Raw genomic sequence first — 26,293 nt, forward strand, 5'->3', positions numbered from 1 at the left:
AGACCAGGCTGACCTTGAACTCACAGAGATCCTCTAGCCTCTGCCTTCTGAGTACTGGGATTAGAGATGTGCACCACCACTCCTGGCCACTTTTAGATTGTGTCTTTTCAGCTTCTCTACCCCTGCTATCAGGAAGCTGGTCAGTACTCTGGATACCTCCAAGGTACACCAGAGCCTGTGAGCACGAGCCTTTCTTTTCACCTTTGGGTTTTTGTGTGATTGTTCCCAAATATCTTAATGAAATATTTTTAGTTTCACAAAATATTTGCATAGCTACTATTAATCTGAAGCCACCTGCCTGCTTATTCTCTTTATTTTACTTTATGTTAAAGACATTTCCTTGTGATCACTTTCTGCATTTATTTTATTTTATTTTATTTTTTTGCCTACTGGTTGCAAATTATTACATTTCTAAAAAACCTTTTTTTCCCTCCTCTTAGCAGCAATCTTCCTGGACTAGTATTTGAGGTTGACCTGAATTTTACTCATCAGATTGATGATGTGCCACCTTTGGAGTGCTGGTATGCAAGTTTATGGGTCCGCCTTAAGTCTGGACCTCACCTAAGGGCCAGACCTGGCCTTGAATCTGACAGATGGCTGGTGTATGTGCCCTTGAAGTCCTGCCTAAGCTAGGAAGCAGAAAGCCCCTTGAGTAAGAGTAACATGAGGCTCTCTGCTGGTGAGCTTTGCTGAAGGAAAGACTCTAGGCACCTCCATGTTAGTACCCAGGTATCAAGGCCCTGCTGGGCAGAGGATGTGACAACTAGTATAGATAGCATATACTTTGAGGAAAATAGAAATCCACATTTTAACACCTTTATTCATCACTTTACCAACTTGACACACAATGTTAATAACAGCAAACACAATGAACAAAATGTTGATAGACACAAGCTGTTTCACTAAAGCAATACGAGCCAGGCCATGATGATACGTCCAACAGATGACTAGATGCCTTGCACTCTATAGGAGGGACAGGAGGGCCATCCTGACCTGACAGACATTCTGAGCAAGTGTAGTTTAGATGTCAGCATAAGTGCCTTTCTGAGTCAGAACACCCATGACATCAACATTACCCATCACACTGATAAAGTGATATACTCCATATTCCCTAACATTAATAAAATAGTGTAAAAATATATATCACATATATATATAAACTTAACTCCCTTTCTTGAAAAAAACTTAGTACAAACTAGTAGTAGTAGCATATTATTCCTTTCAAGTTTAAGTTGTACAGGCTTCCTTTGTTGTTTGGCTTGGTTTAGTTTAAGAGGTCTAAAGGAAGAGATAATTTAAGCGTCCCAAGATGGCCACACCCCTGAACTGTCAAGTTCAGAATGGTCAGTAGTATGTTGGTGAAAAAGAGCAGTTTGGCTCAGTGTTGGAAGGATATTCTGTCTTCACAGTACAGCTAAATTGTCACCCTTGCCATTTTAAAAGGTGTTGGCGGGGCTTTCCCAATGTGCCCATGCTGTAGCCAGGTAGTATACAAGTCTGCAGATGGAGAGAGAGCCAGGCAGACAGACAGGCAGTTTTCCCTGAAAGGGCACAGGTGGCAAATGTCATAGGTGTCTGTGCCATGGCATTTGTCTGAATCCTCTTAGCCAGTTCTAGTGCCAGAGCAGCTACAGAACAGTTTGTAAACACCTGGGTACAGCCTTGTGCTAGTAAAACAATTCATTAAAACGAACCGGAGCACCCAGGGCCTCTGGGAGTGGGAAGGGTGAGTCTTGGCCCAGGGCAGGCACCTGTCATCTCCCAGGAAGAGACTGCAGGAAAGTGGCAGAGGCTGCTGTGCAGCCCACTTAGAACTCTCTCCATCTGTCATAATGTCCCTATGCCCCTGTGTAAGATAGGATACTGAGAGGTGTAAAAATACTCCAGTATAAATATAGACTTTCAACAATATTTAAACATGTAATTTGAACTTTGATTTTTGGTAAAACATTCCCACTAACTAGTTGCTTATCTTATAGCATTAAATAGAAATAAATAAGAATTCTACTAGAGTCAGTGTTCTCAAACACCCTACCTACCTACCTTCCTTCCCTGACACTTAAGATCTTATCTACATTGTTCTTCCTGCAACCTGTACCTTTCTCCTGAATGTCACCTCCAACAGAATGTGTCCCTGTATATAACACCCCCACACAGAGCATGTCCTGAGTGTCACCCCAACAGAACATGTCCTGAGTGCCACCTGCAACAGAACTTCTCTGTCACTACAACCCATGTCCCTGAGTGTTGCCCCTGACAGAACCTCTCCTTATTTTCTACTGTCACACCTTAAGAGAACCTGTCTTTGTCTCCTGAGTGTCTTCCCCTGATAAGAATGTGTCTTTTTTGTCTCCTGGGTATCAGCCCACAACAGAGTATGTCTCTGTCTCCTGGGTATCCCCTCCAGAAAAAAAAATGTCATGTCCTGGTTGTCATCACCTGAGAGAACCTGTCCCTGTCTCTTGTATGTCTATCCTATCACCTAATAGCACATGGCTCTGGGTCTCGGTTTACGTGCTATGCAGGGTTTGTTTTTTTTTTTTTAATTCACAGATAGATACTGAATTCTATTTATCCATGATTAGTAAAAGCTAATTGGTATCGCATAAAACATGCAACAGAGACAAACACCCTACCTGTGTGTTCAAATCAGAAACTGAGGGAAATGCACATCTGTTTTGTGCAGAAGAGTTGGAGTCCAAACAGTTTCTGTGTTGAGAGGGTACACAGATGCCACAATGAATTCCATAGACACTTTAAACTGACAGTATGGAGACACTAAGTCTTGGTGATCTAATTGTTACTACCCTTTCCTTGCTAGATGATGTATCATCTAGAGGGATGGTGTATTTTCAAAGTTAAACTTAACACTGACTAAAGGAAGGTGCTGTGTGAGGAAACTCGGGGAGTAAGAAGGGACACAATGAAGACCACTTGTCTGGCACACTTCTGGGTGCTGCTGAGGGACTACATGGGAGGGGCTAGGACTGTCCCTCGGAAGCCCACGGTTGTTCAGGTTCTGTGCTAGGACAGCGGGGACCAGCAAGGCAGTGGCCCAGTTTTCATTTACAGAGCCCAAGTTGTGTTAGAGCAAAAGCTCCCACTCACACTGATAGGACACCTGCCCAGGCCTGGTCTGGACCAAATGCTTTCTGAAGTTTTTATCTTCTCCTGCTGAGGCTTTTACCTGTGGGAGCTGAGATAGCAGTTTTGGCCCTCTGCTGCCCAGAACCTATATGGGCTCACCACTCTGAGCTGTTCTGTTCAGTCTCCAGCACATGGGCAAGGTGGCCAGTTGATAATGAAGCTTCTCCATGAGGCTGGATGACCATGAAGGTGGACACTTAAATTGTTACCTCGATGCTCATAGGCAACCCTGTTTTCTTGGTGCTCCCAGGCAGCTAACCCTGGACTTTGCCTGGGTCTTCATCTGGACATCAATCTTTCATCTTGGCCCTTTGAATGGGAGACTGTGTCCAGGGTCCTCAGACTACTATGGGGTCAGGGACACATCTGACCCACTGCCTGATATGGGGACTCTCAGACACCACCCTAGCCTGCCCTGGCCCATATGCAGTTACCTCCTGATGAATTTGTGTGTGTTCCATTTCACTCAGCTATGATGGTAGTAACTGGGCTGTTCATAGGCAGTAGAAAAGAACAGCATCAGACCAAGAGACTGCCAGCCACATGGGGACTAGGGGTTCTGGAGGAGAGTATGAGAAATGCCAGTGTCCTTTTTGTTTCTCCAGACCAGCGAGGTCAGATTTCAGAACAGAGGCTCCACTACTTGGTTTTGAATGCCAGGTACTGCAGACTCTCAGAACCTTGGGAAGAAGCTGACTATAGGACCATCCCCATCCTCCAGTGGTAGCTGTGTTGAGGGGCTTGGTAACTTTGGACCTTCAGAGGGCCTTGTGGGAGGAGGTCTGGTATTGAGGCCCCTGCTTTTCTCTCTCAGGCTAGTAGGCAGTCTTCTCTCATGCTGCAGTGAAGATATGCTCTTTGGGCCCCAGAGGAGTAGATAATGTTACTATGTGCTATGGCAGTGAGGAAGACAGCCTTGCTGTCTACCTTTGCAGTGCCAAGGCATGTAAGATGTCCCACCCTCAACAACTACCTGCTCTGGGAGCCATGTCCTGAGACCACTGTGGGTTCTTTCTAGGAACAAGAACACATAGTCCAGCAAGTTGCATGCAAAGAAACAATTGCTGTGGGGCTGTAATGATGGCAGCACATGCCTTTGGGCCTGCCTAAGTGGCGCCCTTACATGTGGATGAGCTGAGTCATGTGTTCTCTCCTATGGCAGTAAAAGAAACCCTAGTAGATGCTGCAAGTCTTTTTTTTTTTGGGGGGGGGGGGTTAGTTCTGGTATCCAGGGCCCTGCACTTGCACTTGAGAGAAAAGTTAGGAAATTGAACTCCGAGGTGGCTTCATAGAGCTGAAAACACATACTTTTGAGCAAAGCACAGCATAACTTGCCCTGGCAGAAGCTCCCATCTCACACTGGTGGAGTAACTGCCCAGGCTTGGTCTGGATCGAAAGTCTCAGCATCATGTGTGTCCCAACCTGGTGATGGGATAGAGCAAGGAGAAGTCTTGGCAGCTTCATGTTCTGGATCTCCCTGGACCACTCTTGAGACCAAGCACATAGTCTTGCCATTTCTTAGACCAGCACTGAAAAAACTTCCAGCTTCATGCTCCAAGTCACTCCCCTGGTAACCAGGGGGCTTCCATTGTCTCTTGGCCACTCTCAGCACAGACTTGGTTGATGAGCATGAGTCGTGTGTGTGTGTGTGTGTGTGTACATGTGTACTGATGTGAGCTGTTACACACACACACTGGCACAACGATCAGATAGCCTCAGTCTTGTCCTGTGGTCAGGAAAGATGCAGTTGGTTAGTTCCTTAGCTCCTACTGCCCTAGAAGTGCCTGGATAAGTCAGTGAGTTCTGATGTCTGCTTTGCTCATCCTTATACCTACCAGCACTCAAAACACCCCTTTTTACCTGCAGATCAAGTGGCCAGTGTGGTATGATCCTGGGAGACAGTTTGGAAGTAGCAGTCCACTTCCCAGCTATGGACAGGGCAGGTATGTTAGGAAAGGACAATGAATGATGGCCCAAACCTGGGGTCTGAGAGAGAAGTGTCAAAGCACCCAGCAGGAGGAGGCCTGGGCATTGCCCCTACCATTGCCTAGTGGAGGTGCATTTTGAGTTCTGCCCAGTTGAACATAGGAATGTAATGAAGTGCAATGGGTGTAAGTCCTGTGCCTGGCTCCTGCAGCGCAGAGCTTCGGCCTGAAGGCTACTTGCCCCCCTGCACCTTCTGGTCATAGGTGCCTGCATGCTTGTAGCCAGGCACATAACCTGACTCATCCACCAGGTCCACGCGGCCAGCTTTGCCCTTGCCCTTTCCTGATTGGTCAAAGCGTTCTTTGTGGGAGCCTGTGAACTTGGTTGTGTCTGTGAGCCGTGACACTGTAGGTGAAGACACAGCTTTCTGAAAGAGAACAGAAGAGGGTGTTATCACAAGCCAAGTGAGGGGCTGGGTAAAAACTGCCACCATCTATTGTAGCATTTCAGTGGGAGGTGGCGGGGGCTGTGGGAGGCGCTAGCAAGGAATGTGAGTCTGCTAGGCCACATGTCCAGACAAGAGATTACCTCTCCTGGCTCCAGGTTAGCCCCAGACTTATGGGGCTAACCAGTCAACTGGGCCATGGTCTCCCCAAGGGCAGATGCAATCAAGAGTACTAAGCCCCACCCTTGCCCCACCCCCTCACCGTGACACCGGAGATGACTGGCGCTCGTCCCTCGATGAGCCGGTGCACCTCACGCACAGCCTCCTCGCTGCTCTTGTCCTTGAACCGCTTCTTGGCCAGCTCCTCCAGTGCCTCCTGGAACTGCTCAAAGGTGATGGTCCTGCAGGACTTCCCTCTGTGGGTGATAAGCCTTATAAGTCCCCAGGTAGCGGTCCTCTGGGGCCAGCCCACGTGTACACCATCCCTCCCTTCCTTCTGCAGTGATCCCTCCTGGTCACAGGCAAAAACTACCAACAACTGCCAGCAGCCTGGAAAGAATGAAGGAAGCATATTCTATAAGAACTGTTCCACAACAGGCAGTGTGGTCTCTCTTGGGTGGGAGGGCAGAGGAAAAACCAGGAAAGAAGATCCCTTTATCTCCAGGAACACCCTAGCCAGTCAAGGAGCAGGAGGGAGCCCAGGCCTAAACCCGGATCAGAAGTGGCTCAGGAGGGGCCTAAGATTCTGGTTATCAAAGTAAGCAAGATTAGGAGGAGCCATAACACCTGTCCCTATCAGGATCCTAAGCTGGAGTGGTGATGAGCAACCTGGTCAGCAGGATGGGGCTTAAAGCTGATGCTCTCACCTACTATGTTTACCCCGCCATCAGGGATGGCGTCATTTCACAAAATCCTTCCTCCAAGGCTGCTCAGGTAGTATTTTTAAAAGTTATGAAATTATTTGTAGTAATTTTTACTTTAAACCATTTTCAACTTGGCATTCACCCCCAACTAATCCAGATGAGTGAAGTTTTCAAAGTTTTGACATAATGTGAATGAGGCACAAGCCTGCAAGTCCTGCATGTTGCTGGGGAGTTTAGTCAAATGGCCTGAGATAAGCTGTTATGGCCAGGCTTGCCACCAACCCCAGCTCCCATGCTGAGAGTTCAGGACTTTAATACAGCTGACTGACAAAATCCCAGTGGGGCTCTTATGGCTGCCCATCAGCACAGGATCCAAAGCAGTCAAGATGAGTTTAAGAAAACAAACAGTTGCAGGCCTGAGACCACACTATTCCAATACACTTTATAAAAAGACAGTATGCAAGATACAAGGTCTGAGACATACAGATCAGTGTATCTGGAGTCCAGAAATGTCCACACAGGTACCTAACTTGAGCAAGGTCAAGGAGAAAGGAACATTTCAAAAAATAACTAGAACAGCTGCTACCTCTTCAAAATAAACCAACTAGGATCCACAGATGACACCACATGCAGTTTACTCAGCATGACCCCAGAGCTAACTTTTGTAAGTACATTTGGTAGATAACCTGGGTGACCTTAGGGTGGACAAGGTTTTCTTAGAAATGATGCCAGATCATCATGTTCAATAATAGAAAATGGGAAGACTGAACTTCAGAATATTAAAAACCATGCTCTTTCAAATAGCATTGAAGATAAATACCACAGAGCTGCAAAAAATACTAGGACACACAAACTTGAAAAGGAGCTTGTATCTGAAATGTGCCAAGAACTTAAGAGTAAGAAAAGAAAATTTCAAATGGGCCAAGTATTTGGGCCAGACACCTCACCAAAGAAAACCCATGGATAGGGAGCCAGCACACACAGGAAGTCACCCATGGGAACAGCAGAAGTAATGAGGGTAATGTCTGCTGCATGATAAGGAGGAATGACCATGAGCCAGTCTTTTTGGGAGGGAGAAGAGGGTGCTTGAAGAGAAATGAAGATTTAAGCTCATGTTAAACCCATGTGTGAATATTGTACAGATTTTCTTCAGTCATTCAAACTTGAAAACCACCCAAATGCCCTTTAGCAGTGGCCTGATAAAACATTCTGTGGACAACATTGTGAGGATACACAGTGACAACATAACAAAGTGGACCCCTAGTAGTTGGGCAAAGGAACCAGACCTGAAAATACTACTGTTCCCACACACCCTGAACTTTTACTGATGTCTAAAAGAGTCTCAAACTTTACACTTGTCTCAAACACAAACGAGAGCTGAGCCAAACATCCTTTGAGAAATGCACAGAACCCCATGGTGTGGGCCACCCCTACTTCTCAGGAGACTGGGGAAGCCACTGGGGTATTACACTTGGATCAAAAATACAACATAGGAGCTAGAGCCTCACAGTGGGACTGTGTGACACTAGAACATTGTAGAACTACCTGTGATACAGGTAATGGAACCTCAGTAGATGCCTTGTGTCTTAGAGGGTATATTCTAGTCCATCAGTGCTCTCAGCCCCAACACTTACCAGCTACCTTTGGAATACTGGGAGATCCAGGGCACTTGAGCAGCTTGGCCTCATAGTCCAGTGGTGCCTGGGGCTGACAGCTTTTCCCTCTCTACTAGGACCTTGGGGGGGGGGTGTTGATCTAAGGCCCCTTGGGGCTGCTCTGTTTGTCCTGAGAAGTCAATGGCACTCTTGTCTCCTACTCACAACCCTTCCTGGGCTGACATGAGGATGCCAGGCCTAATGGCCAGCCTGGCAACCCGCTGCTGGGGAACACAGCCCTTTCTGGGCAGCCTCGGCACCAGGCACCACCAGCATGAGTCACCGGGGGATGGAGTAACTGGAGGGGCTCTTCCATCACAGGCCACATTCAGATAGAGCTGGATGTTTGCCCTACTGGTATCAAGAATCCCTTTCTGGCCTGTGTCCCCACAACTCTAACTGTGTTGTTGGGGAAAGGAGGCCCTGTCTTGGTGCCCAGTTCACAGGGAACTCTTCTCAGGAGACCCAGGCACTTCTTGAAGCAGAATCCCCAACTAGCTCTGGGAAGACAATGCCCATTTCTTCCTTATAATGAGAAAACCTCTTCAGGGTTCTCCTACACAGTGAGTCTATATCTAGAGCTCCCAGGACTGAGGACTCTTCCTAGGGCTTGGCCTTCCCTGCCTTTGGCTCCCAAGCTGTCCAAAGCTAGCCTACAAGTGGGTGTCTGTTCAAATATACTCCAGGAGCCTGGGATTGCTTCCTAGGCCCTGTCCCCATATGTACAGGGCACCTTCTCAGCCTCTTGGGAACCCTGGGACCTGGCTAGGGGGGTCAGGACCCAGTGTCAGGCAGCAGAGTCCTCTGAGGAAGGTATACTCCTCTATGGCCAATACCACAAACACCACCACTCCCCACCTCAGCTTTGGGCTTTCACAGAGCCCCTAGTCCAGCCTATTCATCACCTCTGTGAAGGGGTCCCTGTCAAGGCTTGAGTAATAAGAAAACTCTTAAGTGGTGAAAGATGGGGTACACAGGACAAGACAGGGATGCCTGGCTTCTCAGTTCCTGGATTTTCAGAAGCTGTTGCTTCTGAAGTAACCACTAGGGAGTATCCTCGTCAGCGAGATCCTCGTCAGCAGGCAGAGAAGGTGTTTCTGGGGTGGAAAGATATACCTTCCCTATACAGGTGGTGGTCTGAGGGCAGTTGAAGGACCTGGAAAGGACCCCTGGGTAGTGAGGACCTCTAGTCCAGGATCTTGCCTTGCAGGGGTACTTCCTCATAGGAAGCCCTTCTAGAGGCTTTCTGTAGAAATAATAGGGGTGCTGACCTGAGTCTGTTGAACCACAGAGCAGCCTCAGCTGCCATGGGCCTCAAGTTGGCCATTGCTACCAATGTCTCTGACTCTTTAGATGTGTTCAAGAGGGTTGCAGAAATCTGGTCATTCTCTTCAGACACCAGTCTCTTGTTTCTTTCTCAGGTCTCTCTGTGCTGATGCTGTTGAAAGTCTAGGCCTGTCAGTTCTTTGTACCCTGAGCAGGTCACTGGACCCAGGAAATCTCTTGGGAGCAGGCAGTGTGCTCTCTGCCTAGAGGGGCCTGGATTGCCGGTCAGCCACAAGGATTCTGCCTGTTCCAGGAAATCAGAGGCCAGCAGCAACACTGCTACAGCCCTGCTCTGGGCACATTCCAGATGTTTGTTTACAGGCAGGCACCAGCTTGCCTGGTGGGGACATCTGTAACCTGCAGCACAGTTACTTCCCTTTGTTGGGGACAAGTCATCCTTAAAGCCTCTTCTCAGTTGTCACTTTGTGTTTTCCAAGGGGCTGGAGGTTGTGGGATAAACATTCTCCAGGTGACCCCAAATGAGCACCACATCTGCCCACCCCCACCTCCTCATGGCTCTGGCCTGGACTGAGTAGGAGTAAGCCATGGGGACAGATGTTCCTGCGGTTGTTCAGACAAGTTATGGATATTCATTCTCTTACATGTCCTTTATACACTGGCCAGCCAACTTCCCAAGGCTAGGTGGAGGAGCTGAGGAGCAGGAAGGTGCCTCTCATCACAGTGGCCTGATCCTTACCTGGTTACCGAAGACTCATCAGAGCAGATGGAGCCTTGACCACAAAGCCACAGGGTCCACTAGCTCAATGATTATCGGGAAGAAAAAAAAAAAAAAAGTCTACAGGTCCTGTCTATCCCCCAACAGAGGTCAGAACCCCGAGTTTCCCAGCAGGCGTCTGAGGTGGTCACACTGCACTGCCATATGTAGCCACTAGAGGGCCATGCAGAAGCAAGAATAGTTGCTTCAGACACTGGGACACCTGAAGACTAAGATGCATGCTGGATCTTGCTCCATTCAAGGCCTGCAGGGTTAGGCCACTTTCCCCTGGAGCATGTGACTGTTAGTCTTACCCAAGACTCAGGAAGTAGAGCCTGAAGGAGGAGCTCCAGGGGCATGTGTGCCATAGGTGAATGGAACTGGGTGGGTTCCACAGTCAGGAACAGAGGCTGCCTCCAAGAGTCCTCACATGTCCAGATTCCTGGATCTCTGGGATGTTTGGGTGGGTACACACAGAACCCTGACCTTCCCATGGGTTCCCAGAAATCTTGCCAGGACTCTCCAGACCTAGAGCCTGTTCCTAGGAATAATGGGCTACATTAGCCCAGGGAGCTGCTTTGCTGAGCCTCCTCAGCAGCATACAGATGTCAGAAGAATCCCAACAGGCCTTGCTGACTAGCTGTGGCATGTAAGGAACACCAAGCGACTCGTATACTCAGCAGAAGCTGACAAATCTCAGGCTAGACAAATCTAGACCCTGCTTTCTACATGTAGGGACTGGCCTTGCTTCCTTCTGACCTGTATCCAGACATAATGGACACCCTCGATACCTTAGCCAAGTTACTTTCTGACTCGACACAGTGTTGGCAGGAATCCATGCATTTACTCTGGAGGGTACCCAGTACCCAATCCTGGTCCAGGGAGGCCAAAGATCTCTGGGCCTCCTCATCTGGTAGTATGGTGGTCACAGTAAGTAGGCAGTAGGTAAGCTCAGCCCAACCCCGAGGCTCCTATACCTCTTCTTCCACAAGCATAGACAGGTCACACCAGACACTCAGGCACATAGACCCATTACAGACAGTCCTACACACATACACACACACACACACACACACACACACACACACACACACACACACACACACACAATCCCGAGGGCCCCCAGGTGCCTCTCAAGCTTCACCCCTGACCTTGCTTCAGTGTCAGGCCTCTGTTAACTGCGTGGAGACTGACCAAGCTGAGCCTTTTGCAAGATGGAAAGTCTAGGTTAACAGTAGTCCACAATAAAAGTTGGTATAGAGCTTCAAGAAATTTGTTTAAAATTTAACACATAGTAACATCAAAACAAACAAGCGCTGCCATGGTGACAGGGACCTAAACAAAGGCTGCAGATACCCCAGCTGGCGCCACGCCTGCAGAGCCATGGCAACCTGCCCCAAAACAGAAATAGTTGAACTTTTTTTTCTCTCAAGTCCTGTCAGAGTCAGCAACTTCCTGGAGGTACCTAAGCAATTTCCTCCCAGGCCCCAAATTCCCAGAGGAGGCAAAGGCCTCTGCAGCTGCCATTGCTGTCCCTCAGGGACCACAAACACCCAGCTCTCATAATACAAGCAGTGCCACCACAGCCACAATTTTCCTGGAAATCTCAACCCCAGAGTTCCCCAGCCCTTCTTGTGAAGCCCTTTCAGTATTCTCCCACCACCCTGGTACTCAGAATACTGTCCCCTTACACTTGAGGACAGCATGAGTCCGAGTCCAAATCTTCTGTTCACACATGCCTGAGAGGCGAGGCTCTTCCTCAAGAATAGAGATGTTCCAAGTGGGACATAGGTCATAACCTCAATAGAGTTCAGGTTCTGAGAGGGAAGGAGAATTCAAAGATGGTAGAGGTGAGAGGATGGCAGCCTCTACATTCTCAAGGATCCAGGTGTGAGGGCAAAAGGAACATCAGAATTTCTGGGCCTCTACTTAGTGCAGGATCCTCACCTGAGCTCCCCCAGCCACCCAGCTAGACACCTGCCCCAGTGTGTACCCACAGTGTCAGCAAGCACAGCCGGCACAGAATACAGCACTTAGAGCTTGTCTGTCTAGACCATCACAGCCTTGAGCCTTCTTTGGGCTTCTGCATACACTTGCTTTCCAGGACTTTGACTTGCAAGGCAGGGAGGGACCCTCCAAGGTTTCCAGGCAGCCCAGAGTCTACAGTGAAGAATGGCTGTGTCCTGGAGTCTGAGCATCTCAAGTTCTACATTCTGGGAATAAGCATTCCCTTCACATGGCTCACTCATATGGGTCTAGTGTCCCACCCCCACCCCCACCCGTGTGCCACATGTCAGGAAGGACATGTGGAGCTGGAGTTCTCAGTCCTCTGTGGCCCACATCATCCAAAAGGCCCATGACCGCATAGTACCACCCACTGAGAGGCTGTAAAAACACAAGTCCTACATGGGGTGGGGTGCACATATAAAGGCACATAACAGCTGGAAGGTAGCCTTCTTCAGAAGAAAATGGAGAAGCTGACTAACCTCTGGGCAGGCCACTTCTTCCTACCTTCCAACAATCCCTTCTAGAAGATTCCTCAGACAAAAGTCTCTGGGTCTCCAAGTGGGTGTCTTAAAAGACACCCCATGTGTTCTCAGTGTAGGAACAGCTTCTAGGGGTTCTAGCAAGCTCAGGGTTGGGTCTGTAAGGGACACCTGCTGGTGGAGAAGGAATATGGGGAAAGATAAGGTGAGGAGCTGTCCAAGTTATTGCCAGCTTAGACATGGTAGTGAGCTCCATAAAGCAATCAGCTTTAACTGTTGCACATGCTAGACACAGCTAACTTAGTTTTTCTAGGTCTCAGTGTTGCAGGGCATGTCTACAGGCCTAATACAAGCTCTTGACACCATGATGAGAAAATTGTCTCTATCAGAGGCTCTAGTGCTGATCATTTTTGCAGCCTGGGTCAGTGCCCCTCACTCATGGCTGGCCAACCTACCAGAGCACCTCTGTTTACTAGGACCTACCTGTCTGTCCCTGCCTGGAATTTCCAGTGGAACCCATAAGGCCAGTTTCTCTGAGGAGGCTGCACATTTCTTAGCAGGTGACAGCCGGGACAGGCCATGTGATGAGCACAGTAAGCTCTACCAAGTCTGGGAAAGCCCCCACAGACAAGGCCCATGGTGGTGTCAGTACCCAAACTCAGGGGCAGTCACTTTGGTGAAGTTTAGAGAATCTCAGGGACTATAAGCAACAAGATTTCTCGGTCACCTGTGGAGGAGCAGCAGCAGTATGGAGGTCCTTTGAGCTGATAGACATCTTGCTGCATACATATGCCTGTGTTTATGACCTGTTCTATCTCCAATGAGTATGCAGTCCTATTTAGGGACTTGGGGGAAAAGCCATATTCTGACCTTTTGTCTTGGGTCCTTCTTATAAAAGCAATAGAATGAATATATGATGTTCAGTAGACCCTCCTCTGCGGGAGTCACATAGGGGCCAGTGCTACTCAACAGCATTGCACATAGAAGAAGCTGTGGAGAAAGAAGGTTTAGAAACCCAAGAACCACAGTCTAGAAGTTCATAGGATCCCTGGCCAATTGCCTCCCAGATAGGCTTGGGAGGAACTGGTGCCAGGATTATCACAGTGGAACCTGGCCAGAATAGAGATGAGAACTTTCACAGTGAGCATCAGGGTAAAGTGATCACATCTGAGCCACTGGCCATAATTTTTTCTCACATCCTAACTCACAACAATTGAACTTCAGGACAAGGTAGGTCTGAGTCATCATAGGAACAGGATCTGAGGTGGATGGGAAAGGGGAACTAGGGGTAACTCTGTACACACAGCATCTGCATTCAGAGATTGAGGCTGCATGGAGAGTCTTTTCTTCAGCTTCTCATTGGAGTTGAAAGCCACAAGGAAACAGAGCAAGCATAATGGACCAGCTCAGACTTCTCTTTGGAGTCCTCTGGGGTCAGTGGGGCCTGAAGAAGGTCAGGATGCAGAGCCCCTTTGGGATACGTTTCTCAGCCTTTCCAGTACAACTTTTCAAATCTAAGGTACTTCAGACACACTCTCATGTACTATGTACAATAGGAAGTTCATCAGGGGGCATGGGATTCAGATTTTCTTGCTTTGTAGAATCTCAAACTCCCAGTACACAGCAAAGTTTATATCAGCATTGGGATGGGTGGAGACAGCTAGGCTCCGGCTCAGTAATTTCCACAGAGCCCCTTCCTAGGGGCCAGGACCTTGAAAATTCTGGCTCAGCCTTCTTTCATCTCTCTCAACCAGGATCTTGGGGAATCTGGCTTCATCTGGAACAGAAAGATATCAGTATCCCAATCCCCTGGTCACAGTGCCCTGCATCTAGTAATGGCTTACTTCACCTCTTCCCACTGGGACACGGGTTAAATCTCTCCATCTTGCCAGGAATGTCTAAATTCCTGGCATGAAATACTTGTTGGAGCTCTCATGAACCATCTGCCAGGCCACCTATACCTTTCTGCCTGTTGCTCAGAGACTCCTCCAGGCACAAGTGCACAACCTGGGGGCAGGGAAGCCTTACTATGCCTAGAGAACACCAACAATTCCACAATCAAAATGGTGATCAACAACCACAGTTACGAACACCACATCACCCATCCAAAGCCAGAGGAGGAAGTAATGCTCAGCTAGTAGCACCCACAGAGATCAACCACAGGACCTGACAGCACATAGATGTTTGACAACACAGGAGATGAATGGCCATTCTCTGATCTGTATCAATTTGTCAGCACGTGTGAGCATTTCTCAAGTGAAAAATCAACAGAGATGGACAAGGAACTGGAAGAGAGTGTCATGAGTCACTGCCATATCCTGGAAACAAGGCCAAACAGGCCTGGCCCCCACACTAACCTCATAGACTCAGCCCACGGTGACTGGGTCTCTGTTCACCTAAGCAGATCCTGATCATGTCTAGGAACAGCTTGCTAACCTGGCTATTGGTTAGAGTTAACTAAGTTTTCTCAAGTCCAGAAAGCCCCCACCCAAGGCCTAACAGACTGAAGCTAAGACCACAGTTCAGGACATAGCCAAGGAGTTCCAAGGCACTTGGGGCCAATGTACTCCCCAGACCGTCCCAGACACTTCTGGAGGCTTGAAGCTAAGAAGTGGGCACAGAATCTGCAAGCAAGATACTTCAGGGACCCTCACAGCTACTGCTATGAGCTGTGCTACCTAAGCCTGCATGTCACTTACTTGATCTTGCTGAAGACAATGTCCACGTCAGTGACGGTCACATTCTTCCCATCGATCACGTGGCAGTCCTTGCACAGTTTCGACCAGTTCTTGCCGTGCATCTCCTTCCCTGTTGCCCTGGTGTCCCCATGTACGGCAAACCTCCGGAAGGCCTCCTCCAGAGCACTGAGCTCAGGGGCTGCAGCTGCCCCCTCATTTGCACCCTCTGACTCCAGTGACAGCCTCTTAGCAGCCTTGTCCTTGGCTGGGTCTCCTGGGGACTTGGGTGGTGTCTTGTTGGCAGATTTGGCAGGCTTGGCCTTGCTGTCAGCCATGTTGCTAGGGAAGAAGAAGAAAAGGGTCATTCTGCTTCTCACAGCCCATCTGTGTCCCTGGTTCTAGCTGCAGTATGTGGTACCAGGCAACAAGATATGGCAAGAGCTATGCCGGGCAGCGGCGGTGGCGCACACCTTTAATCCCAGCATTCGGGAGGCAGAGCCAAGGCAGATCTCTGCGAGTTTAAGGCCAGCCTGGTCTACAGAGTGAGTTCCAGGACAGGCCTAAAAACTACACAGAGAAACCCTGTCTCAAAAAAGCCAAAAAAAAAAAAAAAAAAAAAAAAAGATATGGCAAGAGCTGAAGAACATGCTTTCTGGGGCTGGGACCCCTCTGAGTTCCCAGCAGGTCAGTGTTGGACCTAGAACTGACCCTGCCAGCCTGACATATGCAGGCTCTGGGCAAAGGAGACAGGGCCTGACTCAGCAACAGTGGGTTCTACCTTGATCCTCTCAGCTGCATTTCCATAGCCTCCTCCCTGGGCCTCGCCTGCTGTGGGTGACTGCCTGGACGGATGCTTAGGGTCTATAAAATGATGCCATCCTTAGGACCCAGGCCAGTCATGTCATGCTTGCTGTCCCTCTGACCTGAGTCTTCTGATCAGAAGATGAGCCATGCCCAGGTGGTGAGTGACCCTGGAGACACACAATAAGGGCCCACCCTGGGATTCTAGAACATGCAGTTGGTCCTTGGGCTCAGAGGAGGGAACCCTTAGGGAAGCCCTCTTTGGGTTTTTAGGGCTGTTGATTCTCAAGACAGGCAGACATCCCTGAAGGCTAAGAAGACTGAGGAGATGGTGTCACCTCCCAGCAAGATGCAGGAGCACGGCCGGGCGGTGGTGGCGCACGCCTTTAATCCCAGCACTCGGGAGGCAGAGGCAGGCGGATCTCTGTGAGTTCGAGGCCAGCCTGGACTACCAAGTGAGTTCCAGGAAAGGCGCAAAGCTACACAGAGAAACCCTGTCTCGAAAAACCAAAAAAAAAAAAAAAAAAAAAAAAAAAAAAAAAAAAAAAAAGATGCAGGAGCACAAGGATAAGCAGATGATCCCAACATGGCCACTGTTGTTCCAGTAAGGGCAGGCACATGCCATTTCCAGCTTGGGAAACAAAGATGATGAGCTCCCAGTTAGCATCTCTCTGGGAACTGAGTGCTTAACAGCTCAATGCAAGAAGAGCTCCTGGTACAGGCACACACTCCATAGAGGGTCGGTGACAAAGTTGAAATGTGCAGGCCCTGTCCAGACTGGAGATCTCAATGTCAATGTGACCTAGGCATATCTCACCCTAAGGGATGTGAAATGTGGCCCCTGCTGAGCTCACAATGGTATGAGTTCCATAAACAGCCAGAATGACACAGATAACAGTCAGTCACAGGGCCAGGTCCCCTTCTTGCTCACCCCCTTTGAAAATGGTAATAAAAGCATAGCAGAAAAGCTCAGCCTTTTTGATGAGAGACTCTTCTTAAGGTACTCCAATGCACCCCCAAATGGAACTTCTTGGGGGCCCCAAACAGGGCAGATGAGGACAGCAAAGGTTAGATGGGAAGCTCGAGCTAAGTGTGACGCTCAGGAGTTCCTGTATCCCCACAAGACATGACTCATGGTGAATCAACTCCATCTACCTGATCGGTTACCTGAGCTTCTGCCCTGGGCCCTCACAGGATATTGAAACAGGAGATGGGCTCTGCCCTTCTGAGGACTGCAGGACACTAAGGCAGGTCAGATCCTGGCAAGCAACAAATTCAAGTCAAGTGAAAGAACTCTGAGCAAACCAGCAGCAGGGTAATGGCACATTAGGAAAGTGATGGCATATGTCTCCCACTGATGTGGCCACTCCTCATCAGACAGGTGTCAACTGTGTTCTGTCCAGGTTCCTACAGCACAATGCCCCCACAAGATAGTGAACAGGTACCAGAGTGGGGAGGGTCCTCGTGGGAAAGAGTCAGAACCACAGGGGTAGCGGACGACCCTCACTTGCAGCCCCAACACTGTTCATTTGCTGTAGGAAAAAGGCTTCTGGGCAGGACTCCTACCCACATCCAGGAGATTAGGGATTGCAGAGGGAGCTCAGAGAGAGTATTAGTTGCTGTGACACTCTATGAAGATGAGTGATCATGACTCAGGAGTCGGGGCAGCAGTGAAGGCTGAAAGGCATCTGCACAAAACAAGAGGAGCATGAAGTAACATCCAAGTTGCTGCTAGTCTGGAAAGCAGAACCCATCTCAACTCAACCCTGGAATAAGACATCTGGGAGCTTTTTTGGACCCTGTGGCAAAGCAGCTGACATCTATGTTTCACTGAGTAGCTGACAGCATGGTCACACTATTTTATAGCCCCAGTGCCAAGATTTTTCAGCAGGATCAGCCCAGTATGAGATCTACATAGCAACCACTGAAGAGCACCAGCAACACACTTGCACAAAGGATAGGCTGAAACAGGAGGGTTGAGACCCTTCCCTGGGTGGTGCTCAGGATGCACCTTGGCGCTGTAGTCAGGCCTCCAGACTTGGCTTCCATCTTTGATGTGTTTTACCCTTAACATGTATTACCTGAATAGCACATCATAAAAAGGTCTTTAAAGTAAAAGCAGCAGTGGGTTGGGTCCTAACTTTGTGGCTACACAAAGACCACTAGACTATTACTTGTTCTGTGAAAGAAAGAGGAAGGGTCCTGTGCTATCAGAGCACACCCAGGCGTGGGCTGTGAGGACACAGAGCTCTTACCCAGGGGCTGTCTTTTCCAGTGTGAACTATTCCATTAGCTCACAGTGTAGCAGTGAGAAAAAAAAATATGAATCTAAAGAGAATCAAAGCTGCACCCAAGGTATCCTGGAATAGGGAGGTACCTACAGGCCTAATTCACTCCTCCAGTGTTGTGGGATGGCCAGATGCAGCCTTTGCCCACCTCCATTCAAAGGCCCTGGCCTCCTGGTTTTCCTCTCCACAGCATCTGAGGCAAAGTTAAAATTTAAAGAGACCTTAGTGTGTCCCACTAAAATTTCCACCAGGGAAGTCAGGCTTTAGAAGAGGTTCCAGGAAGGCACCTGATCCACCAAATATGGTGGTAAAGGGATGATAACCTCTCAGGTGTGAGTCCTGTACCTCAAATACGTACCCTAGATATGCATTGTGTCCCTAGGATATGCCTTTCTTGATAGCCTGTAATTCATTGTCTCTCAGCCAGAAGGATGTACGCCAAACTTCATCCTATGGAGTCTGCCTATCAGCAGGTGTTCTTTCCTGGACCAGCCTCCTTCAGCAGTGATTGCCCTGGGAGCCAAGAGAGAAGGTATTGTGGAGGAGGGGAGTGGCGCCAGCTGGTGACCCAGCGATGGCTGCTTACGTTCCCTGTGGGGCCAGGAGGGCAGGAGATGGTAACTTATCCACAGCAGCACTGAGTGTAGGGACAGACTATGTTACCAGATTTGCATCTTCAGACCAGGCCTGAGAAGGGCAGGGGAGGCCAGCTAGAGGTAGAATTACAGATCTTGCAGTGGGAGGGAACATGGTCAGATGCCAGAGACAGGACTTTCTGCAAACCCTGAGGGCCCCCTTAGCTCAGGCAGGGTTTCTTGCATCCCATATACCCCAAGTCTTCCTTGCCAACTCCAAAGGATTGACTTGTTCCCAACAAAGCCCATAGGAAATCAACTGAACCCCATTTTTCAGAATGAAAAATACTGAAGCAAATCCTAAAAATAAAATAAACCAATTTCTTGAAGAAAACTATAACAGTATATTTGGAAAAAAGATCAGTTGGTGCTGAGTAGGTGAATTTGATTCCTAGAACCCATGTTTTAAAAAAACAGGCATGGTGGTATGTATTTATATAATCCCCCATACACTGGGGAGATGGAGACATGGCAATAGCCAGCCAGCCTAGCCTAATTAGTGAGTTCTGAGAAATTACAGTGAGGTTGCTTTCTGGCTGCCACATGTACACACACACACACACACACACACACACACACACACACACACACACCCATACATGGTACACCTGAGCACACACCAACATGTACACATGTACCTCCACCATCAAAAAAGAAAAATCTAAAGGTGACAGAGGAGAGACTTTGTCACTAAGTCCCACTGTTACATAACTCAGGGCACAGCCCCGTACAGGGGGAGTAGAAATGAGGGGATCAGTAAATTTTCTGTAAGCAGGGCAAGGAGCCTACTGCTACAACCAGATGCCTACAAGGAAAAGGTGTCCGCAAGCAGAGAAGGCATCTGTGAATGTGATGAGTGTCCATGAATAAAGTAGGTGTCATGACTAGGACAGGTGCCTGTGCGTGGACAGGTATCTGTGTTGGGGGGAAGCGTCTGTAAACAGAAGAGAATGTGGAAAGGAAGAAGAAAGCACTTCTGCCTCTCTGGAGAATCCCCACAGGAGCACACAGGGCAGATATAGCTCTTTCTTTAGAATGTTCCATGAACGCCATTTCATCCTGGTCACTGGAGGCTGATAGAGCATGGAGAATCATAGGGCACGAAATAAGCAATCTCCAGATAAATCTAGGGAGACGAGACTTCTATCCACTTGTAAGACACATGCCACTCAATCCCTGACCACCAGACAAGCTGTTTTCAGTTCCACAGGCCTCAGCAGCAAAAGTGAGGCCAGGGACAGCTAATTAGAAACTGTGCCCTGGAGTTCAAGAGAGAGAAGTCTGTCTAAGATGAGAAGAAGAAGAAATGGATAATATCCACTTGGAGCTCACTTCCTCCTCCTCACTACATCCCACCAAGGCTTGAATCCTATGGGACCCCATGTAAAACCAGGGTGAGGCTGACTGTGTGGGATCTAGACACATCCAGCTAGCCCTAGAGAGTGCTCATCTGAGGATGGGTCACAGGCAGCCTGCCCTATACAAGCTCTGTACTTTAGAGTGTACTTATACACAACACATCCTTTGATAATTGTTTGTTTCATTAATAATACAGCCATACACCCTGCTTCTCATCAGGCTACTCCACGTGAGTGGCCTCTTATCTCAATGGGAACTTCTATCCTGTGCAAAATGAACTCCCACAAAGTGGACATTTTCTGAATGTGTATATCCTGCAGGCACACAGAGGCAATACCAGAAGCCCAAATCTATCAGGAAACCCAGCCAGGCCCCTTATCATCCATGTCACATCTACACAGTGCATCTAGAAGCCTACAGCCCAGAGTATGACTAGGGCTGACCAGGTGGTACACAGTCTCAGTCACTGCTCCAGAACAGTCACCAGGATTGGAGTCCCAAGGCCAGGCTGCTGCCTACAGGGTGACCTGAGAACCAAACCCTGTGCTTCTCACTGTGTCTAGGTCAAACAGAACACAATTCTCCTGGCTGTTGTAGGGAAAGGGGAGCCCAGCATCCATATCCACTCATTTCCTATACCCGAGGCCTGAGCAGTACTATAGGCAGAGCAGGACTATGTGCTCCAGAAAACCCCACACTTTTAGGAAGGAGGTATCTTGGGCAAGGAGAATGGGAAACCACAGAAGATAAGAAACTGAGGAAAGTCCTAGACCCCTCTATCCACCTGTGTCCTTCTTTGTATTCAACATCTATGGCAACAGAAGTGGGTCCAGAACTCCCCAAAGTCACTGGCTGCTCTATCCAGCTACCCACTGTCCCTACCTTCCTAGGATTCACATGTCAGGCCTTGCTTACAATGTTGCCTTGATTGCCCCTCAATAGGGAATACAAGGGTACAACCACTTTCAGGAGTGACCATTTGAACTTCTGGCTTACAGTTCTAGAACAAGAGAATGAGGATAGCCACCATTCTTGGTTATGGGGGTCACAGAAATACCTTCTTAAAAAAAAACTAACGAATGCAACAAACCCCTGTCATTAAGTGGAAGCCTAAGATTGAGCATAAAGAAGAACCATGAGACATTCCAGAGTGTCTACCTTCCTTAAGGCATCCCCACTGTCCAGCCAGAGACCAGGTTTCCCCAGAACCCTGGATGACTGGAGAAATGTGAGTGGAGAGTAAGAGAGTGGTAGGCCCCTCATATCCAGCATTTAGTATGAGATCCAGGCTCTAGAAAATTGTCTAAGGCCAGTAGTGGGTACTGAAATCAAATTCCATCACACATCATCTAATCAAACACCCTTTCTAAACCATCCTCTAAAATATTTGCCAATACAGCATTCCACACGAGTCCAAATGGATAAAAATCAAGATCAAGAGATGCGATTATGTGGGTCCATGTTCTGGGGTTAAGTTACAGCAGAGATGCTATATGACCATTCCTTCAAGTGTCTACCTCACAGTTGCATGCCAAGGTCTGCCACCATGCTCTCTTTAGAAGCTCCATGGGGCAGGTCCTGAGGATGCTGATGAACCAGTAGATGACTGATTCCTAATTCAGCATCAACATGGCTTCATGATCACCAAATAAAACAAGTATCTACACCTTAATGCCAGGACCTCTGCATGCATCCTGGTTTGGAAATAGGGTCTTGACATGAAATCAACCTAGATTATCCACAATTGGAAGGTAAATTGTATGCCAATCCCCACCCTTCTCCCCCTGCAAGACAGAGCCCCTGTCTGCATGCATCTCTCCAAAAGTATGAGGCCTTTGGGGGAGCGATTAAATCTAGTTCCTGGGCTCTCATGAGTGTAGTAAGACCTCCCAAGAGGGCTGTAAGGAATTGGCTGAGGCCTTTCTACCATGTGGTGACCCAGGGTCTAACCTCTCCTCTGGAGTATGTTCCAAGAAGGCACTATCTTGGAAGCAGCCACCCTTATCAGACTGTGACCCTGCAGCACCTTGATCCTGGACTTCAGCCCCCAGAACTGTGAGAAATACATTTCTGTTCTGTATAAATTTCCCATCCTTGTTAGAGTAGCATAGGTAGACTTGAGATAGAATTACAAGAAGACCTCTAGACTGTCAGAGTGTCAAGGCACAAGGCCAGGAATGCCTGAGTAACCTGAAGCTGAGGGGCAGGAAGGACCTACCAGAGCCAGGGCAGGAACACAGCTTACCTGATACATTGAACTTCTGGCTTCCAGAACTGTAGGAGAATGAGTTTATGTCATGTTAAGTCACTCAGTGTGTCATTGTCATCACACAGCTTCTAAACTCTGACCAGAAGAGGAAGCAGGACTCTGAGACAGAGCAACTTAAGCAGAGGCCCCATGAGGGCAAAGCCAAGTGAGGGGTCAGAGGGTCAGATGGGGCTAGACCAAGAGGTCTTGGGAAGTCAACCCAAGTTGAGTTTTGCATGGAACTACATATGGCACTGTCTTCTGTGACACCCATCTCACCTTCAATTGTCATGTGCTGGGGCAGAAAAAGGGAGGTGCACAGACAAGGTGAGCAAAGATGTAGAATAGTCACACGACACACCTACAGGGAACTTGAGGAAGATGAGCTCCTGTGCCCATCTACTACTGTCCACAGCCAAATTCTCATGTGTAGGGAAGATTTGCCACAGTACATACAGTACATACTCCCAAAAGGGAAAGATTCTAAACAGCGCGAGACTGGAATTAAGAACTTCTGCTTATCAAAGAGTATTAAGAGACTAAAAGAGTATTAGAGACAAAGCTCAAATAAGGAAAGATTGTTATATACAACAAACACTGACTTGTCCAATATACAAAAAGCCTCTATAGTCAATAAGAAAAAAGGGAGATTACTCAACAGAACAAGACAGTTCAGGGGAGAGCCAGAGAACACAAGAAATGCCAAGCTTCATTAGTATAATCAGGAAAGTGCAGACACAACCCCAAACCAGATACCAGACACACCTTGCAAGGTGGGGACATTTAAGACTGACCTAGGTAATTGTTGGTGGAATGTGGAGCACAGAGCACCACACGGGAAGGTAACTGGTGAGACATCCCCTGCTCACTAAATCTGAAGGTGCACATAATCTGAGACCCAAAAACTTCAGTTTTTCAGGAGCCTTTCAGTTTGTACGAGAGTCCAAGGCAGCTGTATTCTTGATCTCCCAACAGGGAAGCAACCAAAGACAGTTGAAAGAAGAGGTTCACAGAACAGAAAACTAGAGCTATGAGTGAGTCTGCTTAGACTAAAACTAGTCAAGACAGTCCAATAGGATTGTTGCTGTGTGATTTCATATGTGTAAAGGTCAAAAAACACAGGCAAGTGTTCAGGTATATATGTTCATGAAACTAATAAGACCCTTCCACCCCCACACTTTCCACCACGGGACAAAGGGCAATGGGAATGGTTGCCAGGAGGAAATTGAAACTACAGCACTGAAGCAGGGTCCCTATGGGAGGGACCTTGAGGGGCCAGCCATCTGGCAGAGCTCACTAAGCCTAGCAGGTGGGAGAGGAGCCTGAGATAGGACTCATGAACCATGACTCCTCACACTTGCCTGAAAGACCAAAGAAAGTCTTACATTTGGGCATCTAGACATCAAACCACAGCTTACAGCTGAGATGCATTACTGTACAGCTAAGAGAGACCACGGACCTAAAAAGGTTTCGTTCTTCATCAGGAAGTGACATTCTGTCCACGGACTTTACTCTGATAACAGTAAGACATCTGTTGGGGCACACAAGTACAGGCTTCAGGTCACAGAAACCATATCCTCTGGGACCCCAGCAGGGCCATTCCTGGGACTGGCATAGGACATTAGAGCAGGCTCCCAAAGTGCTCCAGAGGTAAGGTGTGGCATGGATCTGAAGGTGCTGTGGGAGGATGATGTGGGTCCTCGGTGGGGCTGCCCTAGGTGCGGAATGCCCTACGTGAGTGATGCCATTGGTGAAGGATGCCATAAGGAGATTCCTGTGGGTCATGGATGGGGCCACCATGCCATGGGTGGTGGCTGCCATGAGTGGCGTTGCTTTGATTGGGAGGTGTTGTAGGTAGTGGAATGCTGTGGACAAAGGAAGCCCTGTCCATAAATAGAGGATGCAAAGGTTGAAACACTGTGACCTTACTCTATGAGGAAGCTGGTCTTACCAGGTTGAACCAGCAGTAGGAGACCCCATGAGGGTGGTAGGGGCTGGGCACCATGTCTGGACCCAGCCTGTGGCTGAGCAGCTCCAACCCTTCCTTTCAGTAGGAAGTGAGAAGCTCCATTCTCCTGCATGGGGTCTCTGGGCACAGCCTTGCTGGGCAAGGGGGAAGGGCTAGACAAGACTGCAAGGTCCCCTTTCCTGGCAGAACTGAAATCACACCTCCTACAGGCTCCTCCTTCAGTTGTGCACTATAAATAGGCCAGCAGACTCTGCTGAGGAAGCTAGTTTTCATCCTCTGTGGAACCCAGTAGAGCTGTTTTCAGGGCCCAGAAATTTCCAGAAAAATATGGAGACTTCTCCCAAACCTCCACCCCTCATGAGTGGTTTCAGTTTTCTTAAATGAAAAATTCTAATGCTTATAAAAACTTCCCAACCCTTAGGTGATAGTTAAAATAGCTATATTCCACAACCTCAAAGAATGGAGAAGGTGGATCCAAGAAGCACCAGGAGGAAAACGTACCGCTGCGTGTTACCCTCACTTCACCATCGGTTAAGACAAGCATTTTCAATACGACACTTGAATTAGGGCACCTTTTCTAATGGTGGGTCCCTGTGGCAATCACGAGTTTTTCTGAATAGAGGAGTCCTTTGGAGACGCTAAACTCAGATTGTGCCCCTCCCCCTCGCCAGGCCTCCAGGGTCACGTGATGGGAGAGGGGCTGGCACGCGAGCAGAAACAGCAGCCCGCCGCCAGAGAACCCAGCTGAAGGCTAATCAAGCTGGGTCCCCCACCCCCACACCACCCCCATTGCTCCAGCCCTGGGGAGTTCACACCGCCTATGCAGGCCACCTACGCGACCAAGAGAGTCCAGATACGCAAGTGGGCGCTGGGCCGAACGCCATCATAAGCCCCAGGACACGCACAGGACCGATCACCAGGACAGCAAAGCCTGTCCAACGCTGCGCCACAAAGGACATTACTCGTCTTCCTCACCTCGTTCAAGGCCTCGTTTACATAACCGAAACCGCCCAGTAAGGGTCGGACCCTCCCTCTCCCGCGCGCAAACATGGGCGTTCAAGATGCGACCCTGACAGAACCCTTGCCTCCTCGACTGCGAGATGCAAGCTCGCAAGGGGTGGGGGGTGGGGGGTGGAGGACCGAACAGGCTCTGTCACCTGCAGGACGCAACGCGGGCTCAGAATTCGAGACCCGTGGACGCGGGGAGCTTTAGCTCCCATATGCGTGGCTTGGGGCAGTGGCTTCCCTTTACACCGTTTGCCACCAGGTTCCACGGGCAGCGACCCAAGGCCCGGCCAGGCCTAGCACCTGGGTCTGGTGGGGGACCGTGGGGTGCTTTCGGTCCACCGTATTAAGTGGCGACGCAATGCGCTTGGCTCAGTGTACACGCATACCCATTCTTGACACCACTGCCCCAGGGTCTCGGAGGAACCACTGCTCCAGCAGTGGGAGCTGATCGAGCCGCTGCAGAGAGTGGCAGGTGGCCAGCCTCACAGACCGGAGGCATCCGGAGCCTGTGGCCCCGGAGCCGCGCCTCGGACCACGGACAGCGCCCAGCGCTAGCTTACCTCCAAGATGCGTCCACTGGTGCGCCTCCGCGACTAGACTTGCGCCCGGGGGCGCTGAGCTCTCAGAGTCGCCCGCCCGGCCCCGCCCTCCAGCCCCGCCCACGTGCCCCTCCTCCTGCCCTGCCTAGGCGCGCACTGAGGCTCCTCCCGACCGGAGCGCGGCGCACCGAGACGGGAGGCCGCT

General features: G+C 49.1%; 2 protein-coding genes across 4 annotated transcripts in view; one reads left to right on the forward strand and one right to left on the reverse strand.

Annotated features, from left to right (window-relative positions):
- Positions 1-10,133, forward strand: part of Cep72 (centrosomal protein 72) — a 78,195-nt gene extending 68,062 nt beyond the window's left edge. The window contains exon 12 of the mRNA XM_042261333.2: positions 9,458-10,133. Coding sequence (XP_042117267.2) covers positions 9,458-9,569 — 112 coding nt within the window. The 3' untranslated portion in view covers positions 9,570-10,133. The remainder of the gene's footprint in view (positions 1-9,457) is intronic.
- Tppp (tubulin polymerization promoting protein) lies at positions 803-26,202 on the reverse strand. 3 transcript variants are annotated; one of them, XM_076551655.1, is made up of 5 exons: positions 26,110-26,161; positions 18,689-18,843; positions 15,263-15,580; positions 5,781-5,934; positions 803-5,500 (listed from the first exon to the last, which is right to left on the reverse strand). In XM_076551655.1, the coding sequence occupies exons 3-5, from the start codon at positions 15,574-15,576 to the stop codon at positions 5,306-5,308; spliced, it is 663 nt and encodes a 220-aa protein (XP_076407770.1). In that variant the 5' UTR covers positions 15,577-15,580; positions 18,689-18,843; positions 26,110-26,161; the 3' UTR covers positions 803-5,305. The 3 variants fall into 3 exon arrangements, with proteins under 3 accessions (XP_076407770.1, XP_006990081.1, XP_076407772.1); XM_006990019.4 differs by lacking the exon at positions 18,689-18,843 and having other exon boundaries at positions 26,110-26,202; XM_076551657.1 differs by lacking the exons at positions 18,689-18,843; positions 26,110-26,161 and adding an exon at positions 16,067-16,216.
- Positions 26,203-26,293: the final 91 nt, after the last annotated feature.

Source organism: Peromyscus maniculatus, chromosome 15, assembly GCF_049852395.1.
Source record: "Peromyscus maniculatus bairdii isolate BWxNUB_F1_BW_parent chromosome 15, HU_Pman_BW_mat_3.1, whole genome shotgun sequence".
Lineage (NCBI taxonomy): Eukaryota > Metazoa > Chordata > Mammalia > Rodentia > Cricetidae > Peromyscus > Peromyscus maniculatus.